This window comes from Muscardinus avellanarius (assembly GCF_963383645.1).
Source record: "Muscardinus avellanarius genome assembly, chromosome: 13".
NCBI lineage: Eukaryota > Metazoa > Chordata > Mammalia > Rodentia > Gliridae > Muscardinus > Muscardinus avellanarius.
Genome location: NC_137799.1, coordinates 35,579,977 through 35,599,446, shown reverse-complemented (window position 1 = coordinate 35,599,446; position 19,470 = coordinate 35,579,977). Strand labels below are relative to the sequence as shown.

At 43.5% G+C, this 19,470-nt stretch overlaps 2 protein-coding genes across 2 annotated transcripts; one reads left to right on the top strand and one right to left on the bottom strand.

Moving 5' to 3' along the window:
• Window positions 1–523: 523 nt before the first annotated feature.
• Window positions 524–3,457, bottom strand: ALG2 (ALG2 alpha-1,3/1,6-mannosyltransferase; the record flags this gene model as incomplete). Its single annotated transcript, XM_080708922.1, has 2 exons — window positions 524–1,553; window positions 3,110–3,457. The coding sequence occupies 2 exons, from the start codon at window positions 3,455–3,457 to the stop codon at window positions 651–653; spliced, it is 1,251 nt and encodes a 416-aa protein (XP_080565048.1). The 3' UTR covers window positions 524–650.
• A 370-nt stretch (window positions 3,458–3,827) lies between these two features.
• On the top strand, window positions 3,828–12,833 carry SEC61B (SEC61 translocon subunit beta; the record flags this gene model as incomplete). Its single annotated transcript, XM_080709083.1, has 4 exons — window positions 3,828–3,913; window positions 4,099–4,196; window positions 9,725–9,826; window positions 12,746–12,833. Exons 1-4 carry the CDS (start codon window positions 3,911–3,913, stop codon window positions 12,831–12,833), a joined length of 291 nt encoding a protein of 96 aa, XP_080565209.1. The 5' UTR covers window positions 3,828–3,910.
• Window positions 12,834–19,470: the final 6,637 nt, after the last annotated feature.

The window sequence follows — 19,470 nt, the reverse complement described above, 5'->3', positions numbered from 1 at the left end:
TAACAATAGCAACACAGATCACAGAAGCCAAAATCTATTACTTTATTGCCTCTCTATGTGATAAACATCTTTTACTGTCATGTCTCAGTTTGTAAAAATACAATAAATCATCTTTGTAAAAAAAAAAACCAAAAATAAGAACAAAGCCCTTGCTATGGGTTCAGAGGTCTAACAAAAATTTCCTCATAGACGACAGTGAACACTTTGGTGGGCTGATTCTGGCAACTACAGTAATCTTGCTCTCATTACGCTCTGAAGTCAAATCAATCAACATTGATAATGATTACTTAAATTATCAAAACCAATTAAGGCACAATATGATTCAGAATTTATATGCAGAATAACCCAGAGAAAATATAATTACAGTATCTTGCTGCAGGTAGAACTGTACTATTTCTATAACAATACTGGCAAAACTTGGAATGATGACAGCATACAAGGTATTGTTCTTCTGAAAAGGTAGAGAGACCTCTGGCACAGCGAAAGGTGGCTCATATTCAAGGTTCAAGTTTATTTAAAAAAAAAAAAAAACTCTTCGGTGCTAAATTCTAGATATCTATTTTGGGAGTTTTGAAATTGGGTCCACAATCCATAAAAATAACATTAGTGAATGTAAAGACCTTGCACAGTGAAGACCTAAAGCCGTTCAGTTACACCAGCAGTTTGGTGACATACTGATAGAGCTGTTCTGTAAACGCGTCAGAGGAGAACTTCTCCTTCACCCTGGCTCTTCCAGCCAGGCCCATTGTGGCTTTTAAGGAAGGGTCATGGATAAATTTTTCTATTGCTTCGGAGAAGTGCACTGGGTCAGGTTCGCACAGAAATCCTGTGACGCTGTGGACGATGGACTCCAAGGGCCCACCCGAATTAACAGCGATGACGGGGCACTGCATGTACATGGCCTCCACAGGGACGATGCCAAAGTGCTCATTGCTGGGTGTGTACAGCACACATGTGCAGCTGTGGAGGAGAGAGATCTTCTGTTTGTCTGAGAAAGACCGCAGGAAGGTCACATGCTGGCCAAGGTCAGAGTGCTGGACCATTTTCTTCAATTCCTGATAGTGTTCCACATTCTCCAGGACTCTCTCATCATAGCCACCGGCCATGATCAGATGAACCCTCTCCCAGTCTTGGGATGCCAATCTTCCACGCAGCTGTACCAGGGCTTCCAGTGCCAATGTCAGATTTTTCTTCCTTTCATATCTGTTGATGGAGAGGAACAGGAATTCTTTTCCCTTGGGAACTAGGTCATCAAGATTTTCTGGAACAGCTGAGTCAAAGCTGGTGACATTCAGAGATGGATAGAGAACATCAGGGTGTATGTGAGACAGGGACTTGAAGGTTTTCTTAAAAATGGTAGCTGTGAACTGACTGTTGACCAAGATGCAGTCGGCCATGCCTGTGGTATATTCCTCTATCCAGTCAATTGGAGCCCTGTAGAGTCGTTTAAGAAAAGAATCTCTCCTGGTGAGAAGCAGATCAGGGAAGTGACAGTAAAACAGGACCTTCTTACGCCGTCTGGCCAACTTGAATACTGGGATACAAGCAGACACCTAGCCAAAGCAAAAATCAAAAGCAGATAAAGTGAGTAGACTCAACCTCAGTCACACCAAAGCCCCAGACACCTACCCTGCCTGCCTGTGGCCTCCTCTGGACACTGTGATTCAGCTCTGTGTCTCCCCTGGTGTGTCTAATACAGTGGCTGGTGTATAGAAGGCTGGTGACATCTGCAGAATGTGTGCTAAAGACCTACTACTTTAGGTCTACTTAGGAATAGTACTATCCAACAGAAACAAAACAATCTAGTGACATTAAAGTCTAAGGGTGAGATTGATTTTTAACATATTCTAAAATATCCTTTCAAAATGCAATCTATATTAATGACCTATTATATATATTTACATTAAGACTTCTGAATTGAGTTTATATTTTATACTTTAGCATATCTCAATTCAAACTGGCCACATTTCAAGTGCTTGACAGCCATATGTGGCTAAAGGCTACCATATTAGGATGATGCAGTTATAGGATCTTTTTCCTCTTAAGAAACAAATAAATGAACTACAGTAATTTAGAGCACCAACTCTGTAATCAAGATTGCCAGGGTTTAAATCTCAGCTCCACGAACTGTATGATCAAGATCAAATAGCTTCGCTTCTCTGGGCTTCAGTTTCTTATATGTAATATGGTGACAATTAGAGTTAAAAAAAGTATACTTTTGTAATTATAAAATATACTGATATGCATAAAATATACTGATATGCATAAAACTTTCAAGTTTAACACAGAGCATGTGCTGAATAAATATCAGCAACAATCATTACTACATGAACTGCAGGTTGGCATTACTAAAGACTTTCCTGTAGGGTAATCTTTACAGATCACCTAATCCCCAGCTCACTTAAATATTACCTGAAGAAGGTGAGCTTTTGGGATATTGTGCAATTTATCCAAAGCTACTTAGTTCAAGCAGTAGATAAGGAAATTGAACCTAGATCTCTTACTTCCATGCCCTCAATTTCTTCAGTACTGGGATTACAAGCGTGTGCCACCACGCCCGGCTGTTAATATTTTATTTAAGTTTTAAGAAGGGGTCTTGCTATGTTGCCCAGGCTGGTCTTGAAATTGCAATCCTCTTGCCTCGGCCTCCCTAGTCCCTAGTGGCTGGGATTACAGATGTGCGCCACCATGGCCGGAGTGTTTTTAATACCTGACACTGCTGAAGGATCAGGATGGCATGGGTGGGAAGTCTCGAGACAGGAGGATGCCTAGGGTCTGGAAGCAGGGTCAATACGAAATAACAAAGAGGAGGGACGAAAATATACGAGTTATGCGTAAAACGTGACTGAGCCAACTTCTAATTTCTTAGCCCCAAGGCCGCTGCTACAGAGACGCCCAGTTGAGATGCAGGTTTCTGGCCCCGCCTCGGGGCTCCAGGACGTATTACCCTTCCCGGAGGGCGGGTCCTGGACAAGCTAACTTTAGGTTAGGGAGTCCACACCAAAGCTGGAGACCAGTCTCGGTGCCAGACGACTTCTCCGGCCCAATTCGGACTTTTCCGAACCTCTGAACCGCGAGTGCTCCCTCCCAGGCCCCGCGGCCGCCTCACCTGGTCGCACACCACCACGTCGAACTCCTCGTCGGCGAGGAACAGCACGTAGAGCGCCAGGAAGACCATGCGCACGTAGGCGCAGAGCGCAGCGCCGCGGCCGCCCCAGCCCAGGCTGCGGGGCAGCCAGTCCCCGGCGCAGCGCACCGGCAGCTCGCGGCTCTCGGCGAAGCAGTGGCCGGGATCGTAATGCGCGGTCCAGATCGTCACGCGACACCCCCGCGCCCGCAGCGCCAGCGCCGCGTCCAGCACCAGCCGCTCGGCGCCGCCCACACCCAGATCCGGGTGCAGGAACAGCACCGACGGGCCGGGCCCAGAGTCCCTATTGAGCTCCTGCCTCCGCACCATGGCCCGGGAGCCGCGCCGGCGCCTGCGCACCAAGGAGGCACGTCCCACAAGCCCCGCCCCCGGGGCCTTCTGGTCGGCCGCGCCCCGCCACGCGTGCCTTCGTTAGGCCACATCAGCGCAAATTTGTGGGCGCCTAGGATATGCCGGATAAATTTCTCTTCTAACTTGGCTCTAGCCTTCAGAAGGAAGGCACTGAGCCCTATGAAGGACGCTGTGATCTACATAAGGTATATAAGCTGTCTGTTTTTTTTTCTCATCCGGTAATCAAGTCGTCTGAAGGGGGGCCTTCTACAGGCATATCATGGGACAGCCCGAGCGTCCCTGGAGTCGGCGAGGACCCTGCCGGTTGGTCTGGGGGGCGGGGCCTGGGCCAGTCTCTCCGCCCGGTCCTTGTAGCGCCCCGCAACTTTCCTGCTGTCCACTTCTCCATCCGGCGGCCCTTCAGCCTCCAGCATGGTAGGCAGCACCAGCTTCCCCTCCTCGGTCCCGCCTCTCCCAGGCGCTCTGACTCCTGCCTTCGTCTTGCCCTTCCTCGGGGCGCCCTCGCTACCCTCAGCCCCCCGTACCGATGCGTTCGGCTGTCAGGGCGGAGGGCGGGCCCACGATGCTCACCATCTGTCTGCTTGTCTCTCTCTATGCAGCCGGGTCCGACGCCCAGTGGTACTAACGTGGGCTCCTCCGGACGCTCTCCTAGCAAAGCAGTGGCCGCCCGGGCGGCGGGATCCACAGTCCGGCAGAGGTGAGGATCCCCGCGGCTCACTTGGTTGAGGACTGGGAGGAATGGGGACTGAGCATTCATTGGTGCAGGGAAGGAGACCCCAGGATGTTGAGACTCGGGGCAAAGATGAGCCTGAAGCGACGTGGCCATGGGAGTAATTAAAGGCTTTGGGGAAGGAAGCACAATTTCACTACCGAGTTTCGGATACCACTCTTTAAAAAATGAAAGTTCAGTTGGAATAGGGTCAGGGACAACGTTTAAAAAATGATGCCATTAAACTGGTGTCTGTGAACCTGAGCTTTGCCTTCAAATTTCTACCGGGAGGTACCATACTCACTTAAATTTAACATAACTCGTTGGATACAAAAACAGTCCCTTCTTTCACTCGAGCTCACTTATCCTCTCGAGTTCGCTTATCCTCAGTTTATGTCTCCTTCCTTCTGTATGATATTGCTGTTAGGTCATCCAGCAACAGTGAACTTATTACTGTTTTCTGAACTCATCCCCAGCTCACCTTCCCCTTCCCCAAAGATTCTCTATTTTTCAAGACTAAGCTCAGGGGTTATTTTCTCCTGAGGCCTTTCCTGACTCCAGGCAGCAGTCGCTATTCGACTTTTTTGGGCTCCCATCGCATTTTGTTCATAAGAGACCATTTATGTTTCCACATTTATCTCCTTCAGACTTTGACAGGAAAACTGCCCAAAGTCCTCTCATTTTGCAGCGTCTGTAAATCCTGATGTGATAAATGATGGATGAAGGGATCAAGCTACTCTGTTGTCTTGGGATTTTTGAAGGAAATTGTAAGATGGCATCCATAAAGAAGAACTTGAGGGGACTCGTTAAACTACCCCTACAGATGTAAAGATGGTAAAAGATCTTGTTGGTTAAAATAGAAAATCTGCCAGGCGTGGTGGTGCACGCTTGTAATCCCCACACTTGGGAGGTGGAGACAGGAGGATCACGCAGGTTAGAAGCCAGCCTCGCTGGCTTAAGAGACCCTGTTTCCATATAACATATAAAAAAGGTCTGGGAGTGTAGCCCGGAGGTAGAAGGGTTCCATCCTCAGTACCACCCCCCCCCAAAAAAAAAGAAAGAAAGAAAGAAAAGAAAATCTAAATTTATAGTAATAAATTAAGACTGATGGTTTAAACCTACACGAAACAGATTTTAGCTCAGAGCAAAGAAATTCTAACAGAACAGTCAGAAATAGTAAGATTAATCCCAAATATTTGTGAGTGTCCAGTCACTAAGATATTCAAGGCAATTTTTTTTTCTCTTTCTTTTTCTTTCTTTCTTTCTTTCTTTTTTTTTTTTTTTTTTTTTTTTTGCAGTACTGGAGATTGAACCCAGGGGCATTCTACCTCCAAGGTACACCCTCAGCCCTATTATTTTGAAACAGAATCTTACTAGGTTGCAGAGGGCTTAAATAACTGAGGCTGTCCGCAAACTGAGATCCTCCTGTCTCAGCCTCCCAAGTACTAAGATTACAAGCATGTGCCACCACCCCTGGCTTTATTCAAGGGAATTTTATCAAGCTATTTTCAGTTATGTGGGCTTGGGTGCTATCCTGTCTCATCCTTGGTTTCAGGGTTTTTTTGTGCTAGAATGGAAAGCATTTTCCGTAGACATCCATAGTGCCTTGGGGAATGGTTCTGATTAAATAGTTGATAATACTGAGCAGGGAGGTTGAGCCATCAGAATTTTTAAGAAGAGAGAAGCACAGAGTTATCTAATGTAAATGTATTTACTTGTATACATAAGAAATAAAAAAGAAATAACCAATGTTCAAGTGAAATGAGTAGTTTTTTAAGTTGTGGGTGTTGGTGTCATATTGTAAGATTCAATATGATAGGGCCACTGTAACTAGAAAGACCATGGTTTTATCTATTAAGAGATCCCAAGCCAGGCATGGTGGTGCACGCTTGTAATCCCAGCATCTGGGAGGCTGAGACCAGAGGATCATGGTTTGCAGACAGCCTCAGCTACTTAGTGAGGCCCTTTGCAACTCAATGAGACCCTGTTTCAAAATAAAGAATAAAAAATAGGATTTGGGGTGTAGCTCAGAGGTAGAATGCCCCTGGGTTCCATCCCCAGTATCGCAAAAAAAAAAAAAAAAAAAAAAAAAAAGCCAAACAAACAAATCTCACAATATTTCCTCCTCGAAGTTTGGTGCTGTTTAAGTATCGTTTTACCGGTGTAATATGGGATATATTGGCTCTCAAAGAACATATTCATATTTTCCAAGTCATTGAGAAAAAGTTAACCCTAATGGTTAATAGTATTTAGGGTTATATAGTCTGCAGATTTTCATTTTCTGTGCCCAGTGAGGTAACAAATATTAATCCCTTTGAGAAGAAATGGCTTAGAATTTAAGGTCCAGCTGAGGTGGAGCCCTTGCTCTGCTTACTGCAATGTAAAACTCAAATTCCTTTTTTATTTTTCTCTCATCTCTTATGTTGATATGAGGATGAAAAGAAACAATAATGCATTAACAACTGTAAAACTACGAAGTGTTACACAATGTTCAAGCAGAATTATAGGGCATCAGGAATGTTAAGTTGGTAGAATAGCCGGGCATATTAAGACAGTCGTCAGGTGGTTTTTAAAGGTCTATTACATGCCAGGCACTGTTTTAGCATGGATATAAATGTGAACAGGATAGGCAGGGTTTGTCCTAATGATCCTTATATTCCAGAATGGGAGACTATAAGTAAGGCAAATATATAGGTAACATAATGTTGGGCAGTGAGGGCCATGAAGAAAAATAAGACTGTGTGGGAACTGAGAGCGGTGGGGTGAGGGTGGAAAGTCATTTTAGGTAGGGTGTGTTCAGAGAAGGTGGCGTTTGAGCAGAGACCTGAGAGAAGCAAGGAGCAAGTCATGCAGTGGTCTGGGGAGGAGTGGGCTTTGGAGGCAGAAGGAATGGTTAAGTGTCAAGACTCAGAAACAGCCAGAAGGCCACTGTGTTAGAACAAAGTATGTAAATGCTTAGAGAATCATTTTGTCAAGGTTTAGCAAGAGGAAGTTGCATACTGGCCAGAAAGGGTTAAATAGACCCCAAACAGAAATTTAAGAGATTAAAGTCAGCTGTGCTCTTAACCTCCTCTTAGCTTCCCAGGGATGGAATGAGAGGTAGTTTGAGTATATTTGGTATTTACAGAGGCCCTGGTTCTCAAGTCCTCTGGTCTCATGGACAAACAGAAGTAAGGAATCTTAAAAGAGGCGGACTGATTCCACTGGAGATCCTGGAAGGACTTTGAAGGCAGGAACTGGAGTTTGAAAGTTGTGGGATTAGTGACAAGTGCAAGAGTCCTAGTCTTGGCTCAGCCAGTGACCTACCATACTGGGAATTATCTTCCACTCAAGTTTCTATTTATGAACAAGGAGGATATTTTAAATACCCACCCCATAAATTAAAGGATGTATATCTTTTTGTGTGAAAGCTTTTCTAAGTGTTAAGTCCCTGTTAAACTATGTTTGCTTTTTACAATTGATTTTTCCATAGAAACAGCCATACAGATGGAGTTGTCAGTGCTCAGGCTACCATGTAGCTCACAATCTGAAATATCCCGACCAAATCATCATTTGACAGTGACTGTTTTCAGAATTTTGTCACGATCACAACTGCTGGAACCCAAACTGGAACCAGGACTCCATTCTTCCACTCATGTGGCAGGGCAGGCTCCTGGGATCTAGAAACGCATGACTCGAGTGGACAATGCAGTACCCAGGGTGTTCTACCTATTTTATTTTTTTATTTTGAAGCAGAGTCTCATTTAGTTGCAGAGGGCCTTGCTAAGCTGAGGTTGCTGGCCATGAACCTGTGATCCTCCTGTTTTAGCCTCCCAAGTTCCGAAATGACAGTACATCACACCTGGCTGGACAGTGCTTATTGTGTTAAGTGTGGTATAAAGATGGGACAAGGTGGGCATTAGGGTCGTAGTTGGGAGGAAAGCAAGAAGATGGTAGGCACTGGGTTATTATTTGGATTTCCTCCCAATATGCGCTTCCCTTCTTCAGAATCCAGAGGTAGCAGCTCATACCCTGTGGAATGGGATTTTCAGGGAGGGTGTTTTAGAGTTTGGTTAGTGGTGAGAGTGGCCATTGGACAGGGCTTTCCTTCTTTCTTTCTCCTCACCTAGGATTTCTGAGATTCCTCTTGACTTCTCACTTCTCACACGTACCCCCGTGTTGTACCACTCTAGCATAGGGACTGGATAAGTCAAAGGGACTGTGGCTGTGCTGTGGGAGGATAACTGCAGGGTGGGGTTCCCAGTGACTGAGGGGTTATCCCAGAGAGGAAGCAAAGACTCCCTGGGCCAGTTTCTGGCTGGCAGGGTCAGGGCTGCCCATCTGCTGTGTCCTCAGAACTGCCTGTATCACATGGCTCATCTCACAAACCTCGGTCCATTTTGAGGGACAAGTTCTTGGTGGGTGTCTTCTCCATCTTTCACATTCTGCCTCTTTAAGATCTCTGGCCAGAATGTCAAAATAGGAAAAACTGATTACAAAGTAATTTTTCATAAAATGTATGCTACAGTATAGGGACCTGGTTATAATGAAAACTTAGTGTTTTCTTCTCTTTTTTGTTGCAGTAAATATAGCAATTTTAAAGTATCATTTAAAGTAGTCATATTAAATCAGATTATATATAAACTGAGTGTGGTGGTGCACACCTGTAATCCCAATACTTGGGAAGCTGAGACTGGATTGTAGGTTTGAGGACAGTCTCAGCAAGTAGTAAGACTCTTATCAACCTAGAGAGAGACCCTGTTTCAAAATAAAACCAAGCTGGGCGTGGTGATGCACACTTGGAATCCCAGCATTTGGGAGGCTGAGACGGGAGGATCATGGTTCATAGCCAGCCTCAGCTGCTTCGTAAGGCCCTTTGCAACTCAGTGAGACCCTTTTTCAAAATAAAGAGTTAAATAGGGCTGGGGTATAGCTTGAAGGTAGAATATCCCTGGATTCCAACTCTAGTACTGAAAATAATAATAATAATAATAATAATAATAATAATAATAATAATAAAATATTGCTGAGGGTATAACTCCCCAATGAACACACACACACACACACACACACACACACACACACACACACACAAAGGTTATATAGATTATAGATTCAGGACATTTTTAAATGAGTTTATCACATGTGAAGACAAACTGAAATGCACTATCTCAATTAGAAGACCAGGTTGTGGGCTGAGGATGGGCCTAGGGTCAGAGTTGGGTCCACATCCCAGTTTGGCCACCTGCTGGCCATGTGGTCTTAAGACACTTTGAGTAACCTTGCTGAGCCCAATTTTTCTTCTATATAAAATGGCAACTAGTAACTACTCTGGGTTATTGTGTGCATTGGCATGAGCTAGGAACTCAATTCATAGTAGTGAATCAGAGGTGTGAAAGCGGGACTTACTGTGTCTCCCAGTGAAGAAGTGTTTTTCTTATTGATTCTCTAACCATGCAATGAATGGTAGCATGTGTTACAATGGTATCATAAGGATTTCCAAGAAAAGGTCATTGTTAACATTTTCCTCTTCACAGGAAAAATGCCAGCTGTGGAACAAGAAGCGCAGGCCGCACAACCTCAGCAGGTACTGGGGGGATGTGGCGATTCTACACCGAGGATTCGCCGGGGCTCAAAGTGTAAGTGTTGGAGCAGACCTTGTCTGTCCAGGGAGTGTGGCAGCGTGAGGCAGTGCTGTCTGTCTCTGCCACGAGTGGCACTGGCTTTGATGAGATGTACAGTACACAGCAGCTTCATTTTTCAAGCGATTAGACAAGTTAGGGCCTGGAAGGACATCTCTTCATGGAGTGAGCGAAAGGAAGAGGAGATCTTCATGTGGCTCTGTCAGAGTAAATGATGGGAACAGAGAGAACTGGAGGGAAAATGCGTAATTAGATGAAATTGCTCTTCATTTGGTGTTCTTGCCCACGCTGAGAAATAGGAGTAGCCATTCAAATAGGAATTGGGTAATTTTTCAGTGTTCTCCTGGAGGCATGAGCTGATATTAAAGCCTAATGCAAGTTTTCCCATTATACTCTGTAGCCACAAGTTTCCTGGCCTCCTTGCCTTTAGTGAGTGGCAGCGGGACCAGGAAGGGAACATGTTACTTTCCAAGCTCTTAGGCCTGGGAGTGCTCATTGGGTGAGGGAAGTGTGTATTCAGGAGACCCGGCTCACGCTTTGCTCACCGCTGCTGCCGGGGTCTCTGGTTCTGTGGCAGATTTAAGCCCGCAGGCTTCTGATTAGAGTAGGATCCAGATACCACTGCTTACAGATGTTTTCTGACCCAACCCTGTGGGTGAAGAAGTGGAATAATAGTAGTCGGTCTCAGTTGCATAGCACTTGGTGCTTTACCAAGAACTTTAGTGTATGTTTTCTAGTTTGATCTGCTCAGCCATCCTGTGAGGTAGCAGAGGTAACATTTTACAGACAGAGAAGCTCAGGTTTAGAGAGGCAAAGTGCAAGAGATGGAACCAGATATTCTGACTGTCATGTCCCATGGTATTCTCATAGTGCCTATATGGTAGAAAATTAGATTAGTTTAATTAATCAAGCAGCTTGATTTGAATCACAAATTTAGTTTATGGGGCTTCTCTAGAATCCTTGAGATTTGGTTTAATCATTTGTTTCCCCATCCCTTACCCCGTACTTTGGAGACTTGTAGAATAAGAATGTAATTAGGAACCAGGCATGGTGGTGCACTCTTGTAATCCCAGCATTTGGGAGGCTGATACAGGAGGATTCTGGTTCGTGGCCAGCCTTAGCTACTTAGTGAGGTCCTTTGCAACTTAGTGAGACCCTGTTTCAAAATAAAGAATAAAAAAAAAAAATAGGGCTGGGGTACGTGTAGCGCAGAGGTAGAATGCTCTTCCATCCCCAGTACTGCCCAAAAAAAAAAAAAAAATGTAGGAAACAATTTTGGGCGTTGGGATATGTGAATTGGCAGCGAGGTCTTTGTTAGTGGTGATGTGATTCTTCTGAGTATTTTGGAGAGTAGTTTTGAATTACCTTTGCTTTGGGGGTATCCAGGGAATTGTTTTGAACCCTTCTTAGGAAGGTGAAGACCCATTGCCCTGTGGTGAGTCTGAATCTGACTTGGGCTTGCTCTCAGCTCCCTCTGTCCTGTAGTCAGGCTGCTGCTGCAGTGTTAGTTCTCCTGGGAACTGGTAGAAGCTATTTCTTGGGGTGTCATAACCCATATTCTCATCCTATCAGGGTTGGGTGTTTTGGGTGAAAAGACAGGTGGGAATTCTTACATCTCCATCTACATCTTGGAAGAGTCAAACACCTTGGAGCTTGTTTGTGGCTCTCTGGGAGTTCCTAATTCTTTTCTTTTCTTTGCTTTGCTTTCTTTCTTTTCTTTTTTTTTTTTTTTTTTTTTGGTTTGTGTGATACTGGGGGTGGAACCCAAGGACTTTTCTACCTTCGGGCTATACTCCCAGCCCCATTTTATACTTTATTTGGAAACAGGGTTTCACTAAGTTGTTGAGAGCCTCACTAAGTAGCTGAGGCTGGCTTCAAACCTGTGTGATCCTCCTGTCTCAGCCTCCCAAGTGCTGGGATTACAAGTGTGCGCCACCATGCCTGGCTCAAATTATTTTCAAGTTGATGATAATAACATTTCAATAATAATAATAATAATAGTAAAACCCATTTCCTTCCTACACTAAACTCATAAATAGAAATCAAAATGAAGCATGTTGTCTAGATGTTCTTTAAAGATGGGAACCATGAGGCTGCACAGTGGGCAGTGTGGCTGAAGTCAGAAAACCTGAGTTTAAGTCTGCTTTCTACGTTGGCTATGAATAAATTCATAATTTCTCTGAGCCTCAGTTTTGCTTATTTATAAAATGAGATTAATATTTGTCTCACTTGTGTCTTGAATTTTTGTACAGGTCAAATGGGATCATATATTTTAAAACAATATACACTTAAAAACACTATGTATTTGTTATTTATATAATGAATACTCATCTTTGCATATCTAATAGTTTTTAATAAACAGTGCCTTTAATAAATTTTAATTTGAGAAAAATAGCTTGGTAATTGGATCATTGGCACTTAAAGATTTTGGGACAGTTTTCTTCCTTTTTTTTTTTTACAGAAAATATCAAATACATGAAATTAAGAGAGCCTCCAAGAGGGTGTCTTATAGGACATGAGAGCATTTTCTTTGTTTATATTTCTGTATGTTTCATTAGAAGATAAGGACTTCTTTCTAAAAACCACCACAGTGCCATCTTCACACCAAGTATCCACAATAATAATGTTGGGAATACTTTGAGATGATTTAAATAATATTACTGGATGAATCTTTAAAAAATATTTTATGTGCACATATTAATTGTACAGAGTAGTGGCTTTTCATTGTGTCCTATTTGCATATGCATAAACTTATTTTGCTTGTTGCTACTCCCCTGTTGCCCACTGAGCCTCCCTTCCCCTCCAGGTGAATCTGAAGTGTTGCCCTCTGCCCTCCACTTTGCCCTGGGCGATCCCCAGGAAAGTGTAATAGTGTGTTATTACTAAAGTAAGTATGCCTTCTCTTCTTATTTCTAGTGGCCCTGTTCCAGTATTGGTTATGAGTCTTCTGTTCATCGCTTCTGTATTTATGTTGCACATTTGGGGCAAGTACACTCGTTCATAGATTCGGCTACATCCATCTGTCATCTGAAGAAGAAGGAAAAATCCCAACATATCTTGGACCAAAACTATAGTGATTTTCTGTTCATGAGAAAGAAATTTTCTGTAAGCTATTGTTTTACAGGAAATTGATTTTGAATAATCAATTTTTTTCTATGACAAATAAACTTTTTAATTCATGTATACTGTGTCCATTGCTGCTCCTTTACCACTAGGACCCTTAGTCTCTGCCTTTAGATTTACAAGTGAGGATTACAGGGGATGTGTCTTGTGGAAATTGTGATCTCTGTGGATTGACAGTTCCTCACACAGCCATGTAGTCATTTAAATCCAAGATACTGTAATTGGCCTTGGCTTGTTTTCTTCAAGGTATTTCTGGCCTGGTGGTTGTCATTTTGGGTATTCTGCAGTTTTCAAGGATTGTGCCTATGACTCCAGCAGGCAGATCTGTGCCCAAAGGCAGCTGGTACCCAGGGAACAGTCAAAGAAATCAGAAACCAGAAATCTTGGATGGAATGTTTGTTCATTCTGTTCTTTGTCTGTAAAACCATAGATAATAATTTGCCTCTTCTTTTCCCCAGTTTTTAGTTCTCTAAGTGTATACCATGGGATTCCATTCATTTATTTCTTATTTCTAAACCTATTTTGAAAGAACTAATTTGATAAATTGGATTTATCAAATGACATTTTGTTTTCATTTTGAAAATTAAAGATCTTTGTAATCAGAAGGAGATACTAGCATTTGTACATCGAATCAATAGGATTCCACTCTACAATAAAAGCTTAAATTTCACTTAGCATATGCTGCCCTCCCGGGTATAAGCATTCAGTTGCTATTAGGCCCAAAGAAATACAAAGAATTGCTCAGAGATAGCATCTCAGGATTCCCAATTTCTGAAGAGGAAACAGAGGCTGTAAAGTATCTCATTGTTCAGCAAAATCATAAAACAAGAGGTATATAAGTTAAAAACCAAATGGTTAAAAAAATACATCCTGCTCATATAGGAAGTTTTTTGTTTTTTGTTTATTTTAGATTTGCCAAGTTGCCCAGGCTATCCTTAATTTGTGGTCCTGCCTCAGCCTCCCAAGTACCTTGGATTACAGGCATGCACCACTTTTCCCAGCTAATCAGCCTAAAAAAAAAAAAAATTGTGTGCTCTTAAAAAGCCTAGTAGTTTAGGTCCAAAGTGTCAAATTTAAATGATGAAAGTGTGTATTTTTATAAAACATTTCTTAGAGCAGTAAATCAGTGATTGTTCTTGTAAATCCTAACAAATAGCTTTTTATTGGAAAATGAAAAAGATTCTTTGGATCCTGAAAATTGCTTATTGCACGAAACAGGTGTCTTCATTTATGAAACATAGGGAAAAAAATTCAATTTCATTTGGAAGAAATTAAAGATACCAGTATCTATAATGGATTTTTTTCCCCGATATTCAGGTTGGTAGTACCAATAATAGTAAATGTTATGCCTTTAATGTGGAAAAGAAAATGTTTGTGTGTGTGTGTGTGTGTGTGTGTGTGTGAGAGAGAGAGAGAGAGAGAGAGAGAGAGAGAGAGAGAGAGAGGGAGAGGGAGAAAATGAATGTGTGTGTGTGTGTGTGTGTGTGTGTGTGTGTGTGTGTGTGTGTTTTCCTGGGGGGTGCTGCAGCCACATGGGGGCGCTCTTTGATGGTGAGGGTTGTGTTCTCTGCTGTGCCAGTCTGCCTAGCCATGGTCTAGTGGACAGAGAGCTCAACTTCCTGAGCCACAGATTTATAGAAGATTCTAGTTTTTAGTGGCAGATTAAGGAGGAGATGCTTATTAGCAGAAGGAAGACAAGGAAAATTGGGAGTTGGGAGAAAAGATGTACAACATCTATTATGTAGCTGCTTTTGGCTCAATGATACAATGCTAATACCATCACCAGGAATCTTAGTGTTCAAGCTGTTCCTTTCTTTTTCCAATTTTTTTTTTTGTGGTAAAATAAACATACCATAAAATTTCCATTTTAACCATTTCTAAGAGAACAGTTCAGTATACCTGTTCAGTATAATACATTTATATCCTGTAAGCATTATTGCCATTCACCTCTTGAACTCTGTTTACCGCGCAAAACTGAAACTTTACCTATTAACTTCTGTCTCCCCAGCCCCTGGCAACTATCATCTTTTTGTCTTTATGATTTTGATTATGCGCTTCATAGTATCGCAATATTTATCTTTTTGTGACCTGCTTATTCCAGTTAGCATAATATTCTCAAGTATCATGTATACTATAGTACATGTTAGAATTCCCTTGTTTAAGGCTGAAAAATGATTTTATTATATGTGGATACATTTTGTGTTCCTTGCCTTTTAAATAAGGTATTCCTAGACTGCTGCTAACTGAGACCCAGGGGACCATGAGCTTATTTATAGCAATTCCAAAAGGCTAGCCAATTAGATCTTTACATGAGTTGAGGCTACCTTGGCTGTGATTCTCACCACTTGTGAGTGGATGCACAAGCCAGAATGTTTGGAGTAGAAGCTCCAGATGATTAAGCAAAATTGGGAAGATGAGTTACATTCTAACTATAGTTTGGGCTGAAGCTTGTAAGTCATTGGGGGAAACTGTTAGGGAAAAGGCCTGCAGTCCTGAGTGGGGACAGGGAGACTATGTTTCCTGGCCTTAGTGTTAGTTACCCTGAACACATTCCTGTGAAAACGGACCAGTGCAGCTCTGTGCCTATTTTCACACCTGCCCTAGTTGAGACTTCCGTTTTCTCCAGGTGCCAGGGCTCCCCATAGGATGAATTAAAAAAGACATTTGGAAATCATACACATGTTGGCATCAAAAAAGATGAAAAGATCCACAAAACTGGCCTCATTTAATAGAGAATACTGTACAGCCTGGGAAATGCCCGGAGCCATGCTCCTGATCCCCACAAGACGCCCGTGGGTGTGCCCCTCCAATGCTGCAGGAGGAGGCTTAGGCCAGGACCAAGTTTGTTTGACTCTTTGGGTGCATTACTATGATTTTTTCCACGCTCTCTCCATTCTGTCTTCTGAGCTTGGTGGTGGTCCTGACCTGGGCTCAAGTGCAGGCCCTATAACTTACCAGTGTGAGGTCCTGGGCAACTTACTTCTCTCCAGGTCTCATTGCTATGTGTAAATGAATATGGGTGTGAGAACAAAGTAAGAGTGCTTTGTTAATTAGCCAACAGTTAAATGCATATTTATTTATTTATTTGTATTTAGGCAGGGCCTTGCTATATTGCTCAGGCTGGTCTTGGAACTTCTGAGCTTAAGTGATCCTCCTGCCTCAGCCTCTCAAATGGTTGGGACTGCATGGGCGTACATACCACTGTGCCTTAGGGCTTCTTATTTAGTCAATAACCTAAGGAGGAGTTTGCGATTGGCCTTTTTTATACAAGAGAAAACTGAACTCTTAAGTCCCTTAGATGGTAAGTGGAATTAGCTGAGACTTCTTGTTATTGACTTCCTACTAGGGACACATAGATGGGATTCTTAAGTGTTTGGCATGAGGGTGAGGGAAGGGTGTCGAGAGAGATTAAACAATAGCACTTTCAGAAATAATGCAGTTCTTGTCCAGGGAGGGAAGGGAGAGAGGAGGCAGCGTGGGGCAAGAAAGATCAGGTGATGCTGTGTGCCTGTATGAATGTCTCACTCTGAATCTCACCATGATATGCAATTATAATACACCAATAAAAGGCTAAGAAATAACAGTTCCAAGAAATCACCATGCTATGATGTGCTGCACTTCAGGAATTAAGTAGCTTTAGACTGAGGTTTTGAGTTTTGCAGAAGGAATTGGGTGGCCTAGCTCAGTTCTTTGGCAGGGTATTCAGTGTTCTTGTGGTTGTAAATTGGCTGGGCTTGTAGGATTTCGACCAGGCTCCTGCTCAGATCAGTGGTTCTCACACTCCAGCATGCATGGGATCACCTCCAGAGGGCCCGTTGCTGCTGCTACCTAGCAGGTTTTGAGAGCTGCCAACTGGGAGTCCCGTTCTCTAAACACGAAACAGGAGTTCAAAGTTTGGAGTCACATGTGGGGCCGGGGTCGCTGGGCCTGTAGTTTATTTTAGGCCCATCATCCATTCAAATGTGTTCACCCTTTCATGTCACTGAAGCGTTAGCCACAGTATTATTTGGTTTGCATTCTTCACATAGTATCTGGGGAAAGTCACCTGCCTCTTACGATTTTGCATTTTGTGTATTAGTAACCTGCTGGTATGCATGGTCACACAGCTGTGGAGCTGGAAGGCCCTGGGGGCTCATCCTCCCTTCTCTCACTTTGACTCAGCAGTAGCGCCTCCTCTTATGGAGGATGTGATGCCCAAATGGACAAAATAAACCTTGAGACTTTCTTTTGCCTCTCTGTTTTCTCCTTTGTGGTGGGCTGTAGTTGGCTGAGTGTACTGAAACCTTTACTTGGCTACAGGAAGTAGTAAGTGCAGAGGGAAGTGTGTGATTAATTATCATACTGGGCAAGAATTTTTTTTTTTTGCTGGGTAGACCATAAACACTGCCGTGGCAACCCCCTAACCTGCACCGTAGTGCATCACAGGAAGGAGGCCATGGCTCTGTGTCCCTCTATCCACAGATTGCCCTCCGCAGAAGAGCTTAAGGAGAGACAGAAGGGAAGGGAAGTATCGGAACAAGAAACATTTGTATTAATGTCGAGAACATCCTTTGCATTGCTCACTTGTAGGTCTGTTTGTAACCAAAAGTAAAGCCAGCGTAGGTGAGAGGTGAGTTGGCATTCTTGCCAGTCTCTGAACATGGTCCCAGCCTGGGGGTCTGAACCAGCTCACAGCTTTCTTTCCCTCCTATTCTTCCTCCTCTCCTTCTCATTCTCCTTCCTAATTTGGGATATATGAGGGCAAAGAAAACACAGCCTGACAGCAGGGAACAGACTTTATTTAGGAATAAAACCTGGAAGGAGGCATCTTGTGGGGGTGGGACAGGGCCCAGGAGAGTCAGAAGCCCACCTCCTTACAGGCTTTTTATGGGGCAAGGAAGGGGAGTACAGGAGTAGTCCTGTAAGCTGCTGGTTGGTGTGCTAGTGGTCAGGTCATCTCTGGGCAGGGCATGGTCAGGGGGCATTTCTCTTTCTTTGTTCCTTTGTTCTCCATCCTCCTCTGGTAAGACCTCATGGTGCCCACATTAACCCTCTTTCCCTCCTAGCCTGCCATTACTCTCCCCTCCTCCTCCTCCCCTTCCTCCCTCTCCTCCTCCCCCTCCCCCTCCTTCTTCTCTTCCCCCTCCCCTCCTCCTCCTCCTCCTCCTCCTCCTCCTCCTCCTCCTTCTTCTCCTCCTTCTCCTTCTCCTTCTTTTTTTGTGGTACTTGGGATGGAACCCAGGGGCATTGTACCTCTGAGCTATACCCGCAGCCCTATTTTTTTTAGTCTTCTTTATTTTTGAAACAGGGTCTCACTGAGTTGCAAAGGGCCTCACTAAGTATCTGAGGCTGTCTGTGAACTGAGATCCTCTGGTCTCCACCTCCCAAATGCTGGGATTACAAGCGTGTGCCACCACACCCAGTTCTTCTGTTCTTTTATTAACTCTATAACTCGTACATTCCCAGGGTATTATGTGTAGAAAGAAACACTATCCTCTGACAAAAATTACTAAAAATTAATTGTTTTCACTTGTATTGTTCTAAGTTGCCATTGATCGAATTTTGTTTCCCCAAATTCATATTTTGATGTTTTCTGCCCTAGTACCTCAGGATGTGACTTTATTTAGAGACAGAAAGAGAGAGAGTCTTTACAGAGATAATCAAGTTAAATTGCCCCTTATCCAGTATGACTGGCATCCTAATAAGAGGAGAGGGATACACAGCCAGCCATGCGAGAGGAATACCATGTGAACTTGAGGACAATAATTTGTGTGCCAAGGAATAGCTCCTTGACTGTGGACTTCCTGCCTCCAGAACTGTGAGATAGGACATGTCTGTTGTTTAAGCACCCATTTGTGGTATTTTGTTATGACAGCCCTAACAGACCAGCACAAATACACTAAAGCAGCAGCCAATCTGTAACTCCCAACAGTGCTTCCAGGCCCCTTCCCCTTTCAATTTTCCATGTTCTGTCACATCTGCGGCTCCTACACAGCCTTCTAATCTCTCAACTCCAAAACTCCTTTCTCACCTCTGGTCTGGATGACTTTTCTTTTTCTAACACCTGCCCTTTGAGAAACAGGAAGCCAGCATGTTCTGATCCATTGCTCTCAAAGCAACTTCTTGATGATTGATTTTGCATTCCAGTTATCATATTCTTGAGAAAGGTGGTACCCCTGATCTAAACCCCAAACCTTTGGGGTCACTGGATGAGTATGCCCCCATTGTAAATAACAAGCTGGTCTCTGTTTAGGCTTGTGGGGAGCATTATTTCTAGTTAGATTGTTTAGAGACTTGTTCATCTCCAGGTGATGGAGAAAAAAAAGCCAGTGTTCTGACTCAAGAGACCAAGAAGCCAGCTTTGGCTGGTAGTAAATTGTTGGGAGGGAATCTGCTAGTGACTAGTTAACTTAGCAGAAAGGATGACATTCATACCACTCCCAACAGAGTTGGAACCAGTGAGATTTGATGGAATGCACAGCCTGCAGAGTGAGGCTCAAGGGATCACTCATTAATTTTATCTAAGGAATGTACATGTA